This window comes from Podarcis muralis, chromosome 13 (assembly GCF_964188315.1).
Source record: "Podarcis muralis chromosome 13, rPodMur119.hap1.1, whole genome shotgun sequence".
In the NCBI taxonomy this organism is placed as follows: domain Eukaryota; kingdom Metazoa; phylum Chordata; class Lepidosauria; order Squamata; family Lacertidae; genus Podarcis; species Podarcis muralis.
Genome location: NC_135667.1, coordinates 58,075,575 through 58,093,829, shown reverse-complemented (window position 1 = coordinate 58,093,829; position 18,255 = coordinate 58,075,575). Strand labels below are relative to the sequence as shown.

The 18,255-nt window shown below is 48.3% G+C and overlaps 1 protein-coding gene across 10 annotated transcripts in view; it reads left to right on the top strand.

Annotated features, from left to right (window-relative positions):
* The first annotated feature begins 198 nt into the window (after positions 1 to 198).
* The window catches only part of ACACB (acetyl-CoA carboxylase beta), a 74,045-nt gene continuing 55,988 nt past the window's right edge, over positions 199 to 18,255 (top strand). For 2 of the 10 annotated variants that reach the window (XR_013390512.1, XM_077917709.1), the window contains exons 1-3: positions 202 to 597; positions 9,431 to 10,089; positions 17,341 to 17,473. Coding sequence is in view for 7 of the 10 variants with exons in the window: in XM_077917709.1 (XP_077773835.1) it covers positions 9,440 to 10,089; positions 17,341 to 17,473 (783 nt within the window). In the remaining 3 variants the exon portion in view is untranslated. Of the gene's footprint in view, positions 598 to 9,430; positions 10,090 to 17,340; positions 17,474 to 18,255 lie in introns of all 10 variants that reach the window. The other 8 variants (XR_013390511.1, XM_077917707.1, XM_077917704.1 and 5 more) reach the window with 6 other exon arrangements.

Here is an 18,255-nt window from a genome sequence, read left to right as displayed (position 1 = left end):
ACGCGAGTCACTTCCGGGTCCCCGTCCGAGACTCCTGCTTGCGAAGTCTGCGCTCGTTTCTTTGACCCGGTCAGCTGAGGCTGGTGGAGGTTGTAGTCCATCTACTGAAGGCATTCAAAGACCTTAAACCAGGGTTGCCCAACCTTGTGACGCCAACAGCTGGTGGACTACAACTCCCATCATCCCTAGCTGCCAGTACCAGTGGTCGGGGTGATGGGAATTGTAGTCCAAAAACAGCCGGCGAGGCGACCCAAGTTTGGGCAACCCCCTTTGAAACCGTCCTGGGCTTCGCCCAAAGAATCCTGGGAACTGTAGTTTGTGGGGGGGGGGGGTTGAGAGTTCGGAGGAGACCTTCCCTGCTCTCCTCGCAGAGCGGCAGTGCCTCTTCCCGGAGGAGGAGAAGCGGGGAATCCCCTGCTGTCGCTCCGCCCCGTCAGCCCAGGGGCGCCGATGGAAGGGCCTCCTAGCGCAGTCCTGGGCTGGTGCGGATGTGGCCGAGATGCCAAGCGGGAGCTTCTTCCCTTCCCTTCCCTTCCCTGTGCCTGGAAGCAAGGCAGCCCTTTGCATGCACTCTTTTTCTGGAGCTATTGGCTGGAGGTACGGTATTTGTCGTCTCCTGCTGCGCGTCCTGCTTTCTGCTCGGATTCTCTTCCCTGTCTCTGGCTGTTGCCCTCCTCGCTTCTGCCTGCATTTCATGTCCTTAATGCACTGGACCCCCGAGGTCGCAGAGGGTGTGGGGCTTGACATTTCTTTCAGAATCTGCAAAAATAAAGGGACCCCCCCCCCCTTCTCTTGCCTCTGCTCCCTTTCTGCCCCTTCATCTTTTTTCTTTTCTTTTTCTGTTGCAAAGGTGACTTTGGTAAGTGAGTAGAGGACTTGAATGGGCCCAAATGAGATTAACAGATTAACAAATTATGTAGAAGAAATGCTTGTGGCCAGGATGTAGAGATATGGGAATAGTTCAATATGTATGTTGAATCCTATGATCACAGAATCTGAATGTTTGAAACCCCCATTGTTCTAGGCACATTTTGCGACAGGGAATTTCATTAGCACAAGCAGTTTTTGAGCTCTGGGAGCAGTACTGCACCTAAAATTTCAGATTAAAGCTGCAGAGTGGAAGGAAAGGAGGACCTTTTTCTGCCTCCAATTTAAGAATATTAGGGGGGTGGGCAGGGGAAGGACTAGACCATGTGAAAAATGAACAAAATATTTTAGCTGCAGTTCATTCATTTGTTATTTGTACATGTTATTTGTAAAAAGCAGCTCTTGGGACAAGAGCATAGTCTACAGTCAGCATGGCAGACATCTGATAGTTTGTGTGGAAGTCCTGACACCTTCGGCTTATGCAGAATATAGACTCTAGTCTTCAAACAGAATTTAAAAGTACCTTCTGAGCGTGTTTACCAGGAAGTAACCCGTTCAATGGTGTTTACTCCCAGGTAAGTGTGCATAGGGTTGAAGCCTAAACCTGCAATCCCAAACACATTTATGGGGGAGCAAGCGCAGCTGAACACAGTGGATCTTACTTCTGAGTAGGCATATACGACTGTGCTGTAAGACTGCGATCTTGGGAGTAAGTTCCTTTTAGCTCAAGCTGAATTTCTGTAGGGATTCAAGACCAAATGTTTATGGGGTTTCTGTATCACTGTAAACTGTTCCGGGAATGAAAGCAGGAGTGTCATAGATACAGAAAATCATTGTCATTATTAAAAATTAAAATTAGAATTATTATAGAGGGCAGGATTCCACACCTTCTGAGATTCATGTATTTCTACTGTGGCCACACCTAGACTTTAAAAATGTATCCAGATTAATAAAGCATTTTGGTTTACTTGTTGGGCATGAAAATATTGACAATATTAAAATTGTTTGCAGTTTGTCTTGGGAGGAGCACTAAACTTAGCCACATCATAATTCAATCTCTTTGCCAGTAGCTGATCCATCTTCACAAGGGACAAAATGTGTGACTGGTGCAGTTTTTATGGCCATCTGGCAGCTGGTGACATTTGGGAGGTGTACATGTTGTTCGAAAACAGTTGTCAACCTTTGTCCCACTTGCATCCCAGCCGTCCCACTTGGAGAGCAGCAGATGGCTTTGGGGTGCAGCCAAGCAGAGGATTGTCCCTCCTGGCATCAGCTTCCTCGACCTTTCAGTCCCCAAAGATGTTTCCACGCAAAGTGAAAAACAGATATTCCAATATGAACTTCCAAAGGTGCAGCTTTGGAAAATCCTTGCAGTAGTATTTGAAATGGCATGAAGACATCAGTTGGTTTAAAATAGGCTTAAAATAGTTAAATTCCCTAAGAAGTGTGCACCAAATTGGGGAATCCCTGGAAAAGTTATTTGCTAGTATTTATATCATCCTTCCCCTGCCCACTTCTAAATGTGATGTCCGAAGTGGCTTAGTATAAACACAGTGCAAAGTTTAAAAGCAACATGTTGGCCGTTTTGAGATATTAAAACAATGATATTATTAAAACTATACCAAAGCACAGTGATGAAGCAGAAAAAGTAATAGCTAACAGAGAAAGCAGGTGAAGACAAAAGAACCAAAGGCTGTTATCTAATACCCTCTTAGCTGGGAGTAAACCCTTTGAATTTGATGGGGCTTACCTTTGAATAGGCACACACAACAGAAAAATCATGAGCTCGCAGTTTGACAGAAGTTCCTAATAGTGATAACCTGAACTAATGTGGCAGGGAATTCCGCATGCCAGTTCTACATATAGGCAAGGTTCTGTGTGTACTTAATTTGTGCTCCTGTACAAGTTGCCTTTGTTCATGTTTCAAGTTGGAGGAGCCATGGGGGAGAGGAACCTGTGCTGGGTTCTAACTCTCACTCCCCATAACCAGTTGGCAGTTCTGGCTGATGGGAAGGAATCCAGCAACATTTGCCAGGCTGCAGATGCTTCCCATCCCTAGTTCAGTGGGTTGAAAAAGGACCTGTTTCTGTTCTGTATGTCTTCCAAACTTTATTGATGCAGGAATACAGATAAATGTTTCGGGGGACGCCCCCCCCCCCCCAGTCAGTGGTTACTTCTTGATGTATTGCCTGGTCAAAGGAGGTGGCCGATGCTATAATGAGCCACTCTTTCCCTGCCCCCCTCCCGCTGCAAGCTATCATCATGTTACCATGCAAATGAGGGGGGTTGTTTTGACTCCTTTTTTTGGCCTGGCTCAGGACCAAGCTTTAGGTTCTTCACAGCAACAGCTACCAAGCTCCTTCTCAGACTACATCCTTCTGTGCCTGGATGGGTGCGGTGATTCTCTAGTTCTTGAGAATGAAGAAAGGAGGTTTGTAGATTGGGCCGCTTGGTGGTGAGGGGGCTCCTTGGCTCAGAGAGGCTGGTAAGTGGCAAAAACCAAAGGAAGCTCGTATTTCTGCTAATGGTTATTTGTTTGTTTATGGTGCAGAGCAACTTCTACAGTCACCATAGAAATATGTCTAGAGTTGAATTTGGCAGGGGGTGGAGAAGAAAGTGCCCTCCATGTCTCAGAGACCCCTGTGAAGAGGGGCTGGTTGTTAAGCCACTCTGGGAATTGTAGCTCTGGTAGGGGAATAGCAGTCTCCTAGCAACTCTCAGCAAACTACAGCTCCCAAAATTCTCTGGGAGAACCGATGACTGTTTAAAGCACTTTAAAAGTATGAAGTGAAGGTGGCCTTACTTAGGAGTAAGTCTTATTGAATTCAGTGGGATTTTTCATATAAACATCACTTTTTTCCCTCTATGCTGTTTAATATCTACATGAAACCGCTGGGTGGGGTTATCCGGAGGTTTGGAGTACGTTGTCAGCAGTATGCTGATGACACTCAGCTCTGTTTCTCCTTTACATCTGCAGTGGAAGTGCTGGACCCGTGTCTTGCCTCCAGTCATGGACTGGATGAGAGCCAACAAAGTGAAGCTCAATCCAGATAAGACGGAGGCACTGTTAGTGGGTGGTTCCCTAGACCAGATGGGTGGGAGATCGCTTGCTCTTGATGGGATTACCCTCCCTCAGAAGGAGCAGGTTCGTAGCTTGGGGGTCCTCCTGGATCCTCGAGGCTCAGGTGGCCTCAGTGGCCCAGAGTGCGTTCCATCAGCTTTGGCCCAGCTACGCCCCTATCTGGACAGGGACAGCCTAACTACCGTTCTCTATGTTCTGGTAACCTCAAGGTTAGATTACTGAAATGTGTTATAAGTAGGGCTGCCTCTGAAGACGGTTCGGAAACTTCAGATGGTGCATAAATTTGGTGGCCAGGTTGCTCACCAGAGGAAGACGGTTTGAGCATCTTACACCGATCCTGGTCCAACTGCACTGGCTACCAATTAGTTTCTGGGCCAATTCAAAGTGCTGGTTTTGACCTATAAAGCCTTGAGCGGCTCAGGACTGCAAGACCTCAAGGACCGTCTCTCTCCATATAACTGGCCTGGACCCTGAGATCTTCCTCCTCCTCAAGAGGTCCGGAGGGTGGCAACACGAGAACGGGACCTTTTCTGCAGTGGCTCCCCATCTGTGGAATGCTCTCCCCAGGAAGGTTCAGCTGGTGCCTTCATTATACACCTTTAGGCGCCAGGCAAAAATGTTCCTCTTCAACCAGGCCTTTGGCCAATTAATATTCTACAGCCTTTTAAATGTGCTTGTGGGAACGGTGGGGGTATCTGTTTGGTTTGTTCTTGGTGTTCTTATGTATTTTGTGTTTTTTATATTGTAATTTTATGTTGTGAACTGCCTTGAGATCTACAGATGAAGGGTAGTTTACAGATTTAATAAACAAAAATAATAAAAATAATAAATGTTAAAAGCAAACGAATCCCCAAAAAGAATCTCCACCTTGAATTGGCTACCTGTAGTAAGCTGACTCCCCCATGGACCAGCGCCTAGGATTGTGCTGGACATGACATTGATCTCGTGGGAGGCAGGATTTGGGGGGGGGGGGGCAAGGTAGAGGAAGCGAAAGGAAAGTCCAATGCTGTAAAGAAAAATATTGCATAGGAACCTGGAATGTAAGAACCATGAACCTGGGTAAGTTGGATGTGGTCAAAAATGAGATGGCAAGAATAAATATTGATATCCTGGGCATCAGTGAACTAAAATGGACGAGAATGGGCGAATTCAGTTCGGATGACCATCATATCTACTACTGTGGGCAAGAAACCCGCAAAAGAAATGGAGTGGCCCTCATAGTCAACAAAAGAGTGGCAAAAGCCATGTTCAAATATAAAAAAGGATGTCATATAGAGAAGGGAGAAAGGTTGTTTTCTGCTGCTCTAGAGAAGCGGACACGGAGCAATGGATCCAAACTACAAGAAAGAAGATTCCACCTAAACATTAGGAAGAACTTCCTGACAGTAAGAGCTGTTCGACAGTGGAATTTGCTGCCAAGGAGTGTGGTGGAGTCTCCTTCTTTGGAGGTCTTTAAGCAGAGGCTTGACAACCATATGTCAGGAGTGCTCTGATGGTGTTTCCTGCTTGGCGGGGGGTTGGACTCGATGGCCCTTGTGGTCTATTCCAACTCTATGGTTCTATGAAAAGCTGTACTGGGATGCAATCTCAAAAATGATAGAATGATCTCGATACGAATCCAAGGCAGACCTTTTAACATAACAGTAATCCAAGTTTATGCACCAACTACTGGTGCTGAAGAAACTGAAATTGACCAATTCTATGAAGACTTACAACACCTTATTGAAGTGACACCAAAGAAGGATGTTCTTCTCATTATAGGGGATTGGAATGCTAAAGTAGGGAATCAAGAGATAAAAGGAACAACTGGCAAGTTTGGCCTTGGAGAGCAAAATGAAGCAGGGCAAAGGCTAATAGAGTTCTGCCAAGAGAACAAGCTGGTCATCACAAACACGCTTTTCCAACAACACAAGAGACGACTCTACACGTGGACATCACCAGATGGGCAGCATCAAAATCAGATTGATTATATTCTCTGCAGCCAAAGATGGAGAAGCTCTATACAGTCAGCAAAAACAAGACCTGGAGCTGACTGTGGCTCAGATCATCAGCTTCTTATAGCAAAATTCCAGCTTAAACTGAAGAAAGTAGGAAAAACCACTGGGTCAGTAAGATACAATCTAAATCAAATCCCTTATGAATACACAGTGGAAGTGAGGAACAGGTTTAAGGATTTAGATTTGGTGGACAGAGTGCCTGAATAACTATGGATGGAGGCTCGCAACATTATACAGGAGGCAGCAACAAAAACCATCCCAATGAAAAGGAAATGCAAGAAAGCAAAGTGGCTGTCCAATGAGGCCTTACAAATAGCGGGGGAGAGAAGGCAAGCAAAATGCAAGGGAGATAGTGAAAGATACAGGAAATTGAATGCAAATTTCCAAAAAATAGCAAGGAGAGACAAGAAGGCCTTCTTAAACGAGCGATGCAAAGAAATAGAGGAAAACAACAGAATGGGAAGAACCAGAGATCTGTTCAAGAAAATTGGAGATATGAAAGGAACATTTCGTACAAAGATTACCATAATAAAGGACAAAAGTGGTAAGGACCTAACAGAAGCAGAAGACATCAAGAAGAGGTGGCAAGAATACACAGAGGAATTATACCAGAAAGATATGGATGTCTCGTACACCCCTGGTAGTGTGTTTGAAATGGGAAGTGCCTGATCACCTCATCTGTCTCCTGAGAAATCTCTATGTGGGACAAGAAGCTACAGTTAGAACTGGATATGGAACAACTGATTGGTTCAAAATTGGGAAAGGAGTAAAACAAGGCTGTATTTTGTCTCCCTCTTTATTTAACTTATATGCAGAATTCATCATGCGAAAGGCTGGGCTGGATGAATCCCTAGCCGGAATTAAGATTGCCAGAAGAAATATCAACAACCTCAGATATGCAGATGACACAACCTTGATGGCAGAAAGTGAGGAGGAATTAAAGAACCTTTTATTGAGGGTGAAAGAAGAGAGCGCAAAATATGGTCTGAAGCTCAACATCAAAAAAATGAAGATCATGGGCACTGGTCCCATCACCTCCTGGCAAATAGAAGGGGAAGAAATGGAGGCAGTGAGAGATTTTACTTTCTTGGGGTCCATGATCACTGCAGATGGTGACAGCAGCCACGAAATTAAAAGACACCTGCTTCTTGGGAAGAAAGCAATGACAAACCTAGACAGCATCTTAAAAAGTAGAGACATCACCTTGCCAACAAAGGTCCGTATAGTAAAAGCTATGGTTTTCCCAGAAGTGATGTATGGAAGTGAGAGCTGGACCATAAAGAAGGCTGATCGCTGAAGAATTGATTCTTTTGAATTATGGTGCTGGAGGAGACTCTTGAGAGTCCCATGGACTGCAAGAAGATTTAACCTATCCATTCTTAAGGAAATCAGCCCTGAGTGCTCACTGGAAGGAGGCTCCAATACTTTGGCCACCTCATGAGAAGAGAAAACTCCCTGGAAAAGACCCTGATGTTGGGAAAGATGGAGGGCACAAGGAGAAGGGGACGACAGAGGACGAGATGGTTGGATAGTGTTCTCGAAGCTACAAACATGAGTCTGACCAAACTGCGGGAGGCAGTGGAAGACAGGAGTGCCTGGCGTGCTCTGGTCCAGGGGGTCACAAAGAGTCGGACACGACTAAACGACTAAACAACAACAACAAAGGTAGAGGAGAGGGATGATCCTGTGTCCTAAAGTGACACGTCGGTGTCTGTGCCCCTGAGACGTTTTGTTGTCAGGGGCCAAAGTGGAGACATTATGCTCCCCTCTGCAACTCCATATACAGCGCCCCCTTACACGGGGCTTAGGTTCTGGGGCCCTGCACACATAAGTGAAATTGAGTAAAGTGGGGATTGCAAAGTAAGGACACACACACAGAGAGAGACTCCCTCTAGAAATTGCTGGGGGCCGCTGCCCGGCCTGTTCCAAGCCTCCCCTCAGTTGGGCTACTATCCAGCGCGCCTTCCCTTGCTCACTTCCCGGCAGCAGCCCTGAGCAAGGGAAGGCCAATTTATTTCTCCATTTATTTCTCAGCAACCTGCGTAAATGCAGGTGGGATGCACGTAAGGGGGAGGGAGTGCCTGTTCCAAAGCTGAGCAGATTGCTTCCACCCTGGCGATGGGGCAGCAGCATCTCCCGCACAGCCAAAGGGATGCGTCCTCTTGTTGCCCCTCAGAATCTGCCCCCGAGGTGGCTGCCTCCCTCCACCCGACAAGAAGGCTGCCCCTTTCTGTGCCTGCCAACAAGATCACTTTCCCCAGGCTACACGCAAGTCCAGCAGTACAGAAGTGCACAGCTGGAGCCCCAGGCTCCCAAGTGCAGCTCCCACCCAGGAGCGTGATCCATCCAATGCCCTTGAAAAGAGTGGTGGCCATGCAGTTTGCTCCGCTTTACTTGGCTGGAGGGGGACAGTTGCCTCCTGGCCTTTGCACCTGCCCCTGCCCCCATCCTTCCAGGGATGACAGGTGTCTCTGTGCGGAAGCTCTTGCTCCAGGAGGCGGAGGTGTTGCCTTATGCTCAGGCCATGGCACAGGAGAACAGGCAGACATTGCCAACGGGCTGCTTTTGGAGAATGAAAATTGTTATGTACTGAAGTTCTCACCCTGGGCCAGCAGGGGGATACTGTAGATAGTTTTCACTCAGGTCCACATATGCAAATAAGGGATTGAAAGTGACGTTCAGTGATTGGATAGTTACAGAAAGTGTTACAGTTGCGTTCTAGTGGAGCTCTATATAAGCAGGCTGGCTGAACCCTTCAGTTCAGTTCTGTTCTGGCCTGTGAATAAACAAGAGCTGTCTGAAGAATCGCTGTGTCGTCTGATATGTTCACCCACAACTTAACAAAAATAGCTCATGTTTCAAGAGCCCCTCTGGCTCAGCCGCAGCACCTGGCAGCAGAGAGATAGATCAGCAAAGAGATTCCCTTGGCTGCAATATAAAATACTGCAAGAGGTGGATCTTTCCTGGAAGAAAGGCCTGCTGTGTGTTGTCGTGTCTCTTTTTAAGTGAAGGTCTTGGGGCAGCAGTTCTACAGTGTGGTGGATGCTGTTGTTGTCTGTGTTTGTGCATGAATCTGGCCCATATGGTCCTTGGAATTCCTCTTAATTTGATCATGGGGTCAGAGCTGAGGAAAGCTCTTTTCCAGTTTTGAGGGGCCCAGTATCAATTTGTGTAGCTACCCAAACAATTTGTGTGTTTATAATTCTGTGGTGAGAGCTTGCATTTAATAAAAGCTTGTGGGGGAGGCAGTTGATGCAGCAGCAGCAGAACAGATTTTTTAAAATGCAAAATTATCCATTTTGCTGCTGGCTTTTCAATGCTGACGGGGGCTGTAGTTTGTCTGGAGAGCACCAGGTTGCCAAAGGTGACCTTAGGTTAACTTTCAGAACTCTGGAAGTGTGTGTGTGTGTGTGTGTGTGTGTGTGTGTGTGGTTTTTCCTACTACCACCCCTAAATATTCTTCTCTCTTTCCACCCCCATCCAGGATTTCTGAATGGTCCTGCTAGCTTTTTTCTCTTTGCTGACTTTGGCCTGGTTAGTTTGGACCAAAATGGCAAACTACCCAAGGAAACTGGTCGTGGAAGGCCCTGCCCCAGACCAGCTACTTCCTTCCGAAACTCTGGATCTTCCCACCAATGGATCCCCCCTCCAACTCTCCAAAGCTTGTGGGTCGCAGCCCCCGCTGATGGAGCCCAGCCAGGACTCTGAAGACGCCTCACAGCAGTGCCCTCCTCTAAGCACGCAGGCCTCTGTGGGTGCCCCTAAACAGCCAGAACACCCCTCCTGCCCCTGCAAGCCCCCAATTCCCCAGTCTGCCTCAGGTCATTTGGCCCAGGGCTCCCCAGCCACGGAGTCGGGGAGGCCTCTCAGCCGGGTCATCGTCCCTTCCTCAGGCCAGTCGCTGAGGCAAATGGGGTCCCTCTCAGGAGAGGAACCAGAGAGCAGCCAGGCCCAAGTGAGGCGCCAAGCAATGACCAAGTTTGTGCTGGGCTCTTTCGAAGACAACTCTTCTGATGACGAGCTTGTGGCTGGATCCTTCAAAATGGCGGGCAGGAGGAGGAGCAGCTTGGCCAGCGTCGGGTCCTCGTCCTCCGTGGATTCCTCGCCGCTGATCTCCCTGTCGGAGACCAGTGGGGTGATGAGGTAAGCATCATGGCAGCCGGAGAGCCTGCTGGCAGCTGGGCCAGGCAAAAGCTTGTTTGAGCATGGCATGTGAAACGGGCACAATATGAGATCCTGTGTTCTTTGTCTTTCCTAACTTATGCCAAAGCCCCCTTTCCTTCCGATTCACAGCAGTCTATCCCTCCTTTGCAGCTGAATGCCTATGACCTTAAGCAGCTTCCCCACCCCCATACCCTCAATAAGTTTTGGCTTACAGCTCATGTCCACCCAGCCAGCACGGCCACGTTCCCCCCAAAGGATGCTTCGTCCTTCTGGGGCTGATAAGAGCTGGAGGGCACCAGGTTGGGGAAGGCTGAGCTTTAAAGGATGGGATGAGGAGCTTGTGGCCTCCAGATGTTGCTGGACTCCAACTCCCATGAGCCCCAGCCAGCGAGGCCAAGTGGCCCAGGATGATGGGAGTGGGAGTCTCAAAAACAGGCCTGCCAGCCATGCTCTGCTTTGACGGGGGGTGGGGCGCCGTCTTCTTGGTGGTGGCACATCCTGGGCTCCTTTGGGAGGAAGGGAAGGATACAAATGGAGTAAATAAACATATGAACCAAAAGGCATAGAAGAAGCTCCTGGCTCCTCCTTTGTTCAGTTCAAGATACAGGCCAAGAGATTTCTCTGTGCCTTTCCCCTCTTCTTTTATTTTTTTGCAAACTGATTTTTTATTTGCTATGCTCCTTGCTTGTTACTCCAACTGTTGAAGTTGTGGCTTAAAAAAATGTCTTTCATTTTGAGATGCTGAGGTCTCTTTCATTGTATGTCAGTTTAGAAATGTTTGATTTATGCTTGACTACTGCAATGCGCTCTACGTGGAGCTACCTTTGAAGGTGACCCAGAAACTACAACTAATCCAGAATGCGGCAGCTAGACTGGTGACTGGGAGCGGCCGCCAAGACCACATAACACCGGTCTTGAAAGACCTACATTGGTTCCCAGTGCGTTTCTGAGCACAATTCAAAGTGTTGGTGCTGACCTTTAAAGCCCTAAATGGCCTCGGTCCAGTATTCCCAAAGGAGCGTCTCCACTCCCATTGTCCAGCCCAGACACTCAGGTCCAGCTCCAAGGGCCTTCTGGCGGTTCCCTCACTGCGAGAAGCAAAGCTACAGGGAACCAGGCAGAGGGCCTTCTCGGTAGTGGCCCCTGCCCTGTGGAACGCCCTCCCACCAGATGTCAAAGAGAACAACAACTACCTGACATTTAGAAAACATCTGAAGGCTGTTCAGGGAAGTTTTTAATGTGTGACATTTTAATGTATTTTTAATCTTTGTTGGAAGCTGCCCAGAGTGGCTGGGGAAACCCAGCCAGATGGGCGGGGTGCAAATAAATTATTATTATTATTGTTGTTGTTGTTGTTGTTGTTATTATTTTATTGATTTAAAATTTAGACGTGGTTTCTGAAAGACGAAAATAGGTGATATGAAAAGGTAACAATCTCCAGAGTAGCTGAGCTTCATGGTAGCTCAGCATCCAGCCAAAGCCAGAACTTTTCTGTTTAAGAAATCCAGCACTCCCATTAATGACCCCCTTCTTAGTTCAGCCGGGGTCTTGGCTTGCAGCCAGTGGTGGATTTAGGTAATTTTAGATTGTGGACTTAAGGTTCTTTGGGGTCCCTTCTTGGGCATTGATGATTCTAATGGGTGGCGGCTGGAGGGCGGCAGCACTCTCCAGATCATAATGTATGCCTCACTCACTACAAATGGCCTTATGGGGTGGGGGCATTATGAGGCCATGTGCATTGCTCACCAACCTGCATTGAGCATACAGCATTTTTTGGCTCAAGGCTCCAAGGGCAGGGACTCATCCACATTTCTGTTTGCCCCATGATTTCCATTCACAGGTCCAAGAGGTTTTCGTTTTGTGCTGCTGCTTTTCCTGGGAAAACCAGAATGTCAATCTGCAGAAAACGCAACTGGAATTTGTTCCAATTCAGCAGTTAGCAGTGGGTTTTCCAGGAAAAGTGGCAGGACAAAAGATGAACCTCTCTGACCCTTGAATAGAAATCACAGGAGTAACAGAAATGTGGAGGAGCCCTTGCCTGTCCCAGCTGCATAGCAGAAGAGGCAGGCACAGCTCCCTGCTTCATGTTAGTAAAAGTTAACTGTTAAAGCACCCGACATTTCCTAACAGCAAGGAGTGGTGAATGAAAAGAGAGAGGAGCAGCGAGTTCAGATCTTGAAGCTGATGGAACTGTGTAGATGGGGCAGAGGGAATGACCTGTTTGTTTGTTTTTTCAGGTGAGAAATTATTGTTGCTTATTTATTGAATTCATATCCCTCCCTTCCTCCCCAAAGAGCCCAGGGTGGCAAACAGATGGGCCATTTAAAACAAAAGCAAGGTAAACGTTTTAAAACGGGTTAAAACAGTCTAAAAAGAACTACAATTGAAAACATCTAAAATCAGTTACAGTTAAGAACATTCCAAAAGCAGTTAACCAAAAAGATAAAAAACATTCTTCCACCCAGCGATCTTAGGGTTGCCTGGAACAGTGAGAGCCAGTGTGGTTCCACTGTTTGGAGTGCTGCTCCAGGAGCTGGAAGACCAGGGTTCGAATCCCCACTCAGCCATGAAGCTCCCTGGCTGACCTTGGGCCTGTCACTCAGCCCACCCCACCCCACAGGGCTGTTGTGAGGGGAGCATTATGTACACCACCTTGAGCTCCTTGGAGAGAAAAAAGGTGGAATATAAAGGACATCAATTAATAATCGCAATTCTTTAGTCACCAAATGCCTGGCCAAGCAGGAAAGTTAAAAAATTGCTCCTGAAAATAAATAATGATGGACGCAGACGCACCTGACTAGGGAGGGCATCACTGAAAAGGCTCCCTCACGGGGGGGGGGGGGGGCTGGTGAGAATCGGAGGGCCTCTGGTGGAGCCACCACCAACCAGCTCAACCAATCGTAGGGTCCGAGATGGTTGGTAATGTATTCCAGATACCCATAGTCTATTTATTATCTGGTGTTTCAAAGATCTATATCCTGCTTCTAATTTTTTTTTTAGAGAACCTCTTCTGAAGCAGTGTCACACAATAAGCCTTAATGTCCACAAGGACACATTTTATTTTTAAACGCAGGCAAACACATTAGCTACAAGTTGTTCCCAAAGCCTTCCAGGGTTGCTGATAAGCAGAGGACAAAAGGCCTGATTAGGACAAAGGACTGTTTCTTGGGGGGGGGGGGCAGGCCCCTTGCCTCCCTCTTGCCGCTGCTCTCCTGTTGCAATGAGGGGGGGGGGACTATGTAGTGACACGTAGAAATGGTGAAGGGTCTTTGCGGCCCTGGGGGTCCCTTGTGCAGGGGACTCTTGGCAACGAGGAAAGCAACAACTTGGATTTCAGTGAGAAGCAAACCCCGCATGCCTTCCGTGAGTCTGTCAAGCCAGTGGTGGAGTCCAGCGAAAGTGTCCCATCTGTCAGGCGATGAGCTTTCTGGAGGTGCCTGGCTGCTCACTATCAGAGGCGGGACTTTGGCTGAGCCACCAGAGCAGGTTTCTATCCCACGTTTTTCTCCCAGAAGCTCAAGGTGGCCCACATGGTTCCATCTCTCCTCACCACAGCCCTGCCAGGTAGGCTCGGCCGAGAGGCCGTCACCTGCCCAAGGGAGCTTTGAACCCTGGGCTCTCCAGGTACTAATCCGACACTAATCGGACTCTTCTAAGTCCTTTTTCCTCTGCTGCCCACAAGACCTGGGTGTTCTTTGGCTTCGCCCCCCCCCCCTTAAAAAGCAGCTGCCTAGGAAAGGGTTGCTTGTGTGTCTTTGGGAGAGGAGAAGCAGCAGCCGCGCCTGAGAAGCCCGGGGCTTCCTTCTCTGCCGCCTCTCGGGGCCCTTTTCCTCGGCTGAGCCGCTTGGTGCTGCTCGAGAGTTTGCTGGCGCTTTGCCCAAAGGGGAGCAACAGGCGGCAGCAATGGAGCAGCAGGAGGCGGCGGAGGAGGAGGCTGCCTCGGGGGCACCAGCCCCTGCCCTCCGCCCTTCGGGGGGGCTCCCGGCAGAGGCCGAGGAAGGCGGAGCCGATCGGAGCTGCTCCGGGGGCCTGTGGAGGTCAGTCCTGGGGGGCGGGCAGGGGACTTGGTCCCCGGGAGAGGGCCGAGACTTGGCGGCTGAAGGGCAGGCGGAGAGGAGGGGCTCTTGGAGCCTCTTGGGCGTCCCCTTCCCCTCGTGCGGGGAGGGGGAGGCGGCAGCTGCTGCCCTGCTCGGACGGGCAAGCCCTTTCCCGCAGCTTAAGAGGGTTTTTCAGGCACCGGCATGTCAGAAGGGGGACTGGCTTTCTGCAGTCGATATTTCCCGCGTGCCAGAGGTCAGGTGGGGGCTTGCAGAAGCCCTTTCGTCTGCTTTATTGCACCCCTGGGTGTTTCGGAGCCTCCCGTGCATTTGGGGAGTGGATTCCCGTGTGTGTTTCGAAAACTGCTGTGGCCGGAAAAGCTCCTAGATGGAGTTTCCCATTTCCAAAACAAAATCCACGTTTCTTGTGTGACGTCACTGTCTTCCCCACCCTTGACCCTTGCTTGCCTCTTCCATTTTAAATCTTTCTTGCCCTCTTCCCTCCCTGCCCGCACTGCGTTTTTCTTTTAAACATCCAGTTTAGAAAGGGGGGGGGGACTAACTTCACAGCATCTTGTCAGGTTAGTTGATCTTCCTTTCCCCTTGCTTTCCCTGCCTGTCATCTAAAAATTGGGTTAAGTTTTTGCTAAAAGCAGAAATAAGCAAAATTGTGTGCACGCCTTGGGAGTACATGGGAGACACTGATTCCAGTATAATTTATCCCGATTTATTTTTATTAATGAAGGTTTTGATTTACTTCAATAAACATATCAATATAGTAAAAATAACATACTAAGTGCAACAAAGCAGCATAGTATAGAATCATAGAATTGTAGAGTTGGAAGGGATCCTGATGGTAATCTAGTCCAGCTCCCTGCAATGCAGGGATCATCTCTAGATCATGAATGACAGAGGGCCACCCAACCTCTGCCTAAAAACCTCCAAGGTTATTTCTGGGGGAGACTTAATATTAGGTTGGTAAAGTACTTAAGACCATTATGAAAACCAAATTTCACATGGTGCTGTGGAGAGGGAGTCCTTTGTATCAGAATTTCTGCTGTATATAAGGGAATTCAGGGTCCTCCTGAATTCTTTTTGGCACCACACCATTTATGATTCCCCCCCCCCAAATTTGCATATTTTTATAGGAAAACAAAAGTTGTAAATTCTGATTTATAAGGCTTTGAGTGTGAGTTGTTTAAATGTGTCATGCATTGCATATTGCGTGAAGCAGTTGAAAAGGTGGCTTCAAAATAAATTAATTCCCTAAATATATGTTATTAAGATTCTTTTCTCTTCCCTTCCCCCCTCCCCCACCCCACAAAATGCACCACTCAAAATGTGGGTTTAGCTACTAGGGTCCCACAGCGCAGCCGTGTTTCCCCAGCCAGAGGGTGGCATGGCCGGACGTTTGCCCAGGCCCCTGTCTCTTGATGAGAAGACCCTCTGACCAAGCGGGGCTTCCATTTCCTCTTGCACAGATTATCTGAGAAGGTCAAGTGCAGTTGAAGAGAGCTCACACTTTGCATGTCCCAACTCTGGGGAGGAGCTTTTGAGGGAGGGGGCAAGCCCCAGGGCCCCAGGATCCTCCAGCCTGCAGTCTGCATTAGAGAGGGGCCAGACTGCCTGCCTCTGTGACAAGAGATTTCAAAGGGTTTACCCTCTAGAAGTCCATGCATCCCAACAAAACTATGGCCTGACCAACTTGACTAAATGTCTGAGTGGGGTGGAGATACATTTTTCATATTGCTTTGCGACTGCTTATACTTTCTTTTTGAAATGCCAATTAGTCCAGGTCCAGATTTGTATATGAAAGGGCACATCACCCCTTCCCTCATCCCCCAAAGGCTGAGGTCACTGCTAGATGACCATCAAGAGAAATTTGCTAAAGTTACTGGAGAGCTGTCTGTTTCTTGAAGACTGAAGAGTTCTGTGAGTGTGGGGTGTTTGTGTTTGGAAATATATACCCTAGTGGAGTGCTCATGTTCATGAGCCTGTCATTCTTTCCAAGAGGGGATTTCCACTCCTCCTTTTTCTCTCTCTTCCCCCTTCCATTTTTCATTCTTCTTTTCCAGCTGGCGCTACAATGTTCTGTGGCTTCTGGACTGCTCAGCATTCATGAGGGGAGCCAGCGGTGGGAGGAGTTTCCTCTTGTCTTAACTCACCACCTGTGTTTGCTGTCGGAAGGAGTGATTATTAATTTTTATTTTGATGATTAGGCTAAATTCCCAGTCAAAACTGCCTCACTCACTTTTTGTCCTTTGCTCCGGAGGGTGTTTGTTGCCCCCCTCCCCGGCCTAATCTTGCCCGCCGCAGCTGCATTTCTGGGAGGACTGAGGCCAGCCCTGCAAGCACTTGGCGAGAGAGCAAGGAGATAGCAGCAAGGAGCAGAAGCTGAGTGGCAAGCTGCCCTCCTTTGCCTCTCCTTAGTTAGGAGGGCATACAGAAGGTGAGAATTTGGGTAAGGATTGCCTGGGTCAGGCCAAGTCTTGCTTAACCCAGCCTTCTGTTTCCAGCTCAGCAGCAGCAGCCCTCCTCTCCTTGTGCCCAGCATCTGGCATTATTTGGTGGTATGATGTGCTTGCACATGGAGGCTCTCTCTAAGATCTCACTTCCCTTTGTCACCTTTTAAAGCCACCATGTAAGCTAGTCATCATCACTGCGTCCTAGGGGGGTGAATTCTGCCACTAGGTTGCAGGTTGTGTCCTGAATAGGCCACCAATTTGTTTCACTGTGGTGACATTTCATTCACATAGAGACAGAGCGAAGGGAGTCTTCCTGGTCTCAAACCAGCAGCCTTGAGGCTGGTGACTCTTTGCTCTTGGCACTGCATTGGGAGAAGACCTGCTGGGTGTCCTGGTGGTCAGACACAGACAGTTTCTTCTGCAGCTTTCAAATGAGTTCTCCAAAGATCACAAACACATTTCTGAGCCAGCCTACACTTGGTGAGTCATTTTGGTCTGAAAAGAGGAGAAAAACAACAACAAGAAATGTGGAATTATTCAGTACGTGTCACCTGGAGGGCAATTCTGGTTTGCCCTTGATAACCAGAGGAGTGGTGGTTTGAAAGCTTGCTCCTCCTTGAGCTGCCCTTCTGGTTCCAAGGAGTCGCTGCCTGTGACTCCTGCTTCCTATCAGTCCTCCCAGGTCAGCCTCCACTCTTCATTTCCCTCCGTCTTCTCACCCCTTCCAGACCTAGCATGTCGGGGATGCACCTGACCAAGAAGGGGCGTGAGCAAAGGAAGCTAGACTTGCACAGGGACTTCACGGTGGCCTCGCCTGCGGAGTTTGTGACTCGTTTTGGAGGAAACCGTGTCATTGAAAAGGTAGCATCCCCAGAGAAGGGGGTTTGCGACCATGGCTGGGTTTCTTGTGGGCTTCTAAAAGATATCTCCGGGTGGGTCTGCATAGTCGCCCTCTTTTGGCATAAGATGCAGAGCTCAAATGCAAATTTTTCATAGAATCACAGAGTTGCAGAATTGGAGGGGACGCCAAGGGTCATCTAGCCTAGCCCCCTGCAGTGCAGGAATCACTGCTAAAGAATCCTTGACAGATGGCCATCCAACCTTTGTTTAAAAACCTCCAAGGAAGGTTGGGTCCGCCACCATATTTGTATCACTTTTCATTCATTTTTCTTTCCATTTTTAAGAAGACCAAGACACTCTTTTGCACAGAGCTTTGGAGGATGAGGTTAGACTATCGCTCTCTCCCCCCCACCCCAATTTAATATTCGTGCATTACATGGTTTCATTGTACTAAGCTTTATGGAACCCACCCTGGAACCCCATGGTGAAGGGTGGGCTTAATAAATACTTAAGGGTATATAGTAAGTAGGTCATCATCAGGGGCACCAACTCCTAGAGCAGGGGTCAGCAAACTTTTTCAGCCGTGGGCCAGTCCACCATCCCTCAGACCATGTGGGGGGCCCGACTATATTTTGGGAAAAAATTAAATGAACGAATTCCTATGCCCCACAAATAACCCAGAGATGCATTTTAAATAAAAGCACACATTCTACTCATGTAAAAACACGCTGATTCCTGGACTGTCCGCAGACCGGATTTAGAAGGCGATTGGGCCGCATCTGGCCCACGGGCCTTAGGTTGCC